The sequence below is a fragment of the Mchenga conophoros genome, linkage group LG13 (genome assembly GCF_057382185.1).
Source record: "Mchenga conophoros isolate Kocher_MC1m ecotype Shallow Benthic linkage group LG13, M_conophoros_male_GT1.1, whole genome shotgun sequence".
Taxonomy (NCBI): domain Eukaryota; kingdom Metazoa; phylum Chordata; class Actinopteri; order Cichliformes; family Cichlidae; genus Mchenga; species Mchenga conophoros.
The window spans coordinates 1,985,420-1,988,313 of record NC_140538.1 but is presented as its reverse complement, the minus strand read 5'-3'; the positions used below and the strand labels follow the sequence as shown (position 1 = coordinate 1,988,313).

At 43.3% G+C, this 2,894-nt stretch overlaps 1 protein-coding gene across 1 annotated transcript; it reads right to left on the bottom strand.

The window, feature by feature from the left end:
• Window positions 1-736: 736 nt before the first annotated feature.
• On the bottom strand, window positions 737-2,022 carry LOC146560586 (B-type lectin plumieribetin-like). Its single transcript, XM_085243128.1, has 3 exons — window positions 1,818-2,022; window positions 1,517-1,610; window positions 737-1,044 (listed from the first exon to the last, which is right to left on the bottom strand). Exons 2-3 carry the CDS (start codon window positions 1,604-1,606, stop codon window positions 802-804), a joined length of 333 nt encoding a protein of 110 aa, XP_085099254.1. The 5' UTR covers window positions 1,607-1,610; window positions 1,818-2,022; the 3' UTR covers window positions 737-801.
• Window positions 2,023-2,894: the final 872 nt, after the last annotated feature.

Below are 2,894 nucleotides of genomic sequence, written 5' to 3'. Positions count from 1 at the left end.
CAAATCACACTTGTGAACGCTGAGCTCTGAGCTGTCATGACTGATCACATGTGTGTGATACCGTGTGTGTCCTTTTCAGGAAGACAGAAACAAACTATAAGAAGGAGGATGATGTCACCTCCAGCAGGGATGGTGCACACGGCCTCAGAAACATCCACCACATGCGGTGCTGCTGTTACACTAATCTCAGCAGTGCAGGAAGTTACCTGTTAGTGACGCATGTGTTTACAACCACTGGAAACTAAATGTGACCAAAGCAAGAAGACGTGCAGATTCACTGACACACATCTGAGTTTCAGGGGCTCTGACAGGCAGACGTTTGGCTCCCCCGACTGGATGGAAGAGAAATTTGTAAAACTCACCTGTGTTATCTACAGTACAGGTGAGAACGCCACCACACGGTCAGATTTGAGATTTTAAAAGCTTCCAATGAGCCCACAGAACTCCTTCTCAGTTGCCTGTATGTGTCAACACACGCACACCTGGAGCCTGCAGGTTGGCCCCGCCCACACCTGCCCGCTGTGGGTCCACACAGAGAACAGTTAGATTTTTGTTGCTGTCCTGGAAACAGACGTTTTCCAGTCAGCAGGTAACACAGATTTAATACTACGTCTATTCTGTGAGCTTTACTGGACGCTTGTTTTAAACAGACGATGATAACGTGCTGAGAGTTCATCTGACTGAGACAGTAACACACACACAGCAGAAACATCACAGAGCTTTTATTTGGATGTGAAACAGAGCGCGCGGCTCTCAGGACATCACGCCTTTAGTCTGGATCTCTGAATGACATCGTGAGCTTTAAGAGCTCCAGATTTGTGCTCCATTCCTTGTAACAACCAGACGACCATCGTTGGTCAGGGTCAGGCGCATCGTCCTGATGTCGGCGTTAATGGCGGTTCCAGAGCTCCAAACTGGTTTATCGTCCTGGGTGTACAGGACCAGGTTGGAATCCGACTGCAGGAGGAGCCGCGCAGGGTTTTTGCCGTTTGTGGCTGTGGCCCAGATAGGAGACCACTTGTAGACGACAAAGTTGCCATCTTCCTGCAAAGTGGAAGCAAAGAGAGCGGATCAGTTTGAACGTTTATACTGTGAGCTACAAATCATATGGACGACGATACGATTCGTTAAAACAAGGTAGAATAGCTGTGCAGCTTTCAGCAAATCAGGTGTTAAGTGAATATTCAGATGTAATTGTCAGCGTCTGAGACTTCCCACTTCTCTTTATTTCTGTATTCCTAACTTCCTGATCTCTTTGTTTTGGTGAAATCTCATCATTAGGGCTCTTTTATTCATAGATTCGTTTTATTGCCATTTTCTCAGGAAGGGTTTTCATAAACTTCACTAAAAAATCATTATCAAAAGAAAAGTTTTCTAGCCAGGAAAAAGTGGCCAGTAAAACTGATCTCTTTCTATATCTGCACGTTAAAGACCAGCTGTCAACTTTTAATGTTACCAGCTGTGTTTCTGGGCCATGTAATCATAAACTGATGAGGACAAGGTCACATTTTCCCACCTGTAGGATGGCTTTGAAGTCTCCATTTACACTGACGAGGGACTCGCCTTTACGCAGCTCCTGGTTAGTGCTGATGGAGTTCTTACTCATGATTCTAAAGGACAGAAGTTACAGTTATTTTCATTTAAGAGACATTTTACAGATTTCAGTTCAAATCAGAAACTGTGAATTTTAATGCGTGTAAATGAGCCTGCACCATATTTCAGTTTATTTTACCAAAAGATCAAATGCCTGCAGCTACAAACCCCAGGCAAGATTAATTCTTACAGCTGCTGCATTTATGTACAAAGCTGTAACTCACCGGCTATGAACGCAGAAACGTCAGTGGGAGAATCAGATGCTGAACGTGCTGCAGCGACAGAGCAGAGCCTCATTTATACTGTTTGATAGCAGCAAAGGGTGATGGGAGGGGAGATGGGGACATCAAGAAAGTCAGGTTTTTTTATTCCTTCTTCCTTGGAAATTCTTTTAAAAGAAAGTAAAATATGAGGATATGTTACCTAGAATTACCTCTGACAACAGATTTCTTCATGCTGAAACCCACACGTCCACACACTTTTATACAGGACACTGAAAATCTTTCACACACTCTAAATTTACAGTACTGGGCAAAAGTTTTAGGCAGGTGAGAAAGAAAAGCTGTAAACATGCTTTCAATAATGGAAGTGTTCATCGTGTATTTTCATCAGTCAACAAAATACAGTAAATGAACAAAAGAGAAATCTAAATCAAACCAGTACCTGGTGTGACCACCCTTTGCCTTCTTCTAAGTACATTTGCACACAGTTTTTGAAGAAACTCGGCTGGTGAGTTGATCCAAACATCTCAGAGAACTAAGCACAGATCTTCTGTGGATGTAGGCTTCCTCACATCCTTCATGTAATCCCAGACACACACAATGATGTTGAGATCAGGGCTCTGTGGGGGCCAGAGCATCACTTCCAGTACTTCTTGTTCTTCTTTACACTGAAGATAGTTCTTAATGACTTTGGCTGTGTGTTTGGGGTCGTTGTCCTGCTGCAGAATACATTTGGCATCACCTTGGCCTCCAGTAACGCTGTGAGGAACCTTGGAGTCATGTTTGACCAGGACATGTCCTTCAACGCACATATTAAACAAATATGTAAGACTGCTTTCTTCCATTTGTGCAACATCTCTAAAGTTAGAAATATCCTGTCTCAGAGTGACGCTGAAAAACTAGTTCATGCATTTATTACTTCCAGGCTGGACGACTGTAATTCATTATTATCAGGAAGTCCAAAAAACTCACTGAAAAGCCTTCAGCTGATCCAAAATGCTGCAGCAAGAGTCCTGACAGGGACTAGAAAGAGAGAGCAGATTTCTCCTGTTTTGGCTTCCTGTTAAATCCAGAATTCAA

What these genes read in the sequence shown, in the direction of transcription:
- LOC146560586 (XM_085243128.1), bottom strand. Translation starts at nt 1,606, where the DNA reads ATGAGTAAGAACTCCATCAGCACTAACCAGGAGCTGCGTAAAGGCGAG. An exon ending in ACTTCAAAGCCATCCTACAG is followed by an intron (nt 1,045 to 1,516) that starts GTGGGAAAATGT and finishes TCCACTTTGCAG; the next exon opens with GAAGATGGCAACTTTGTCGT.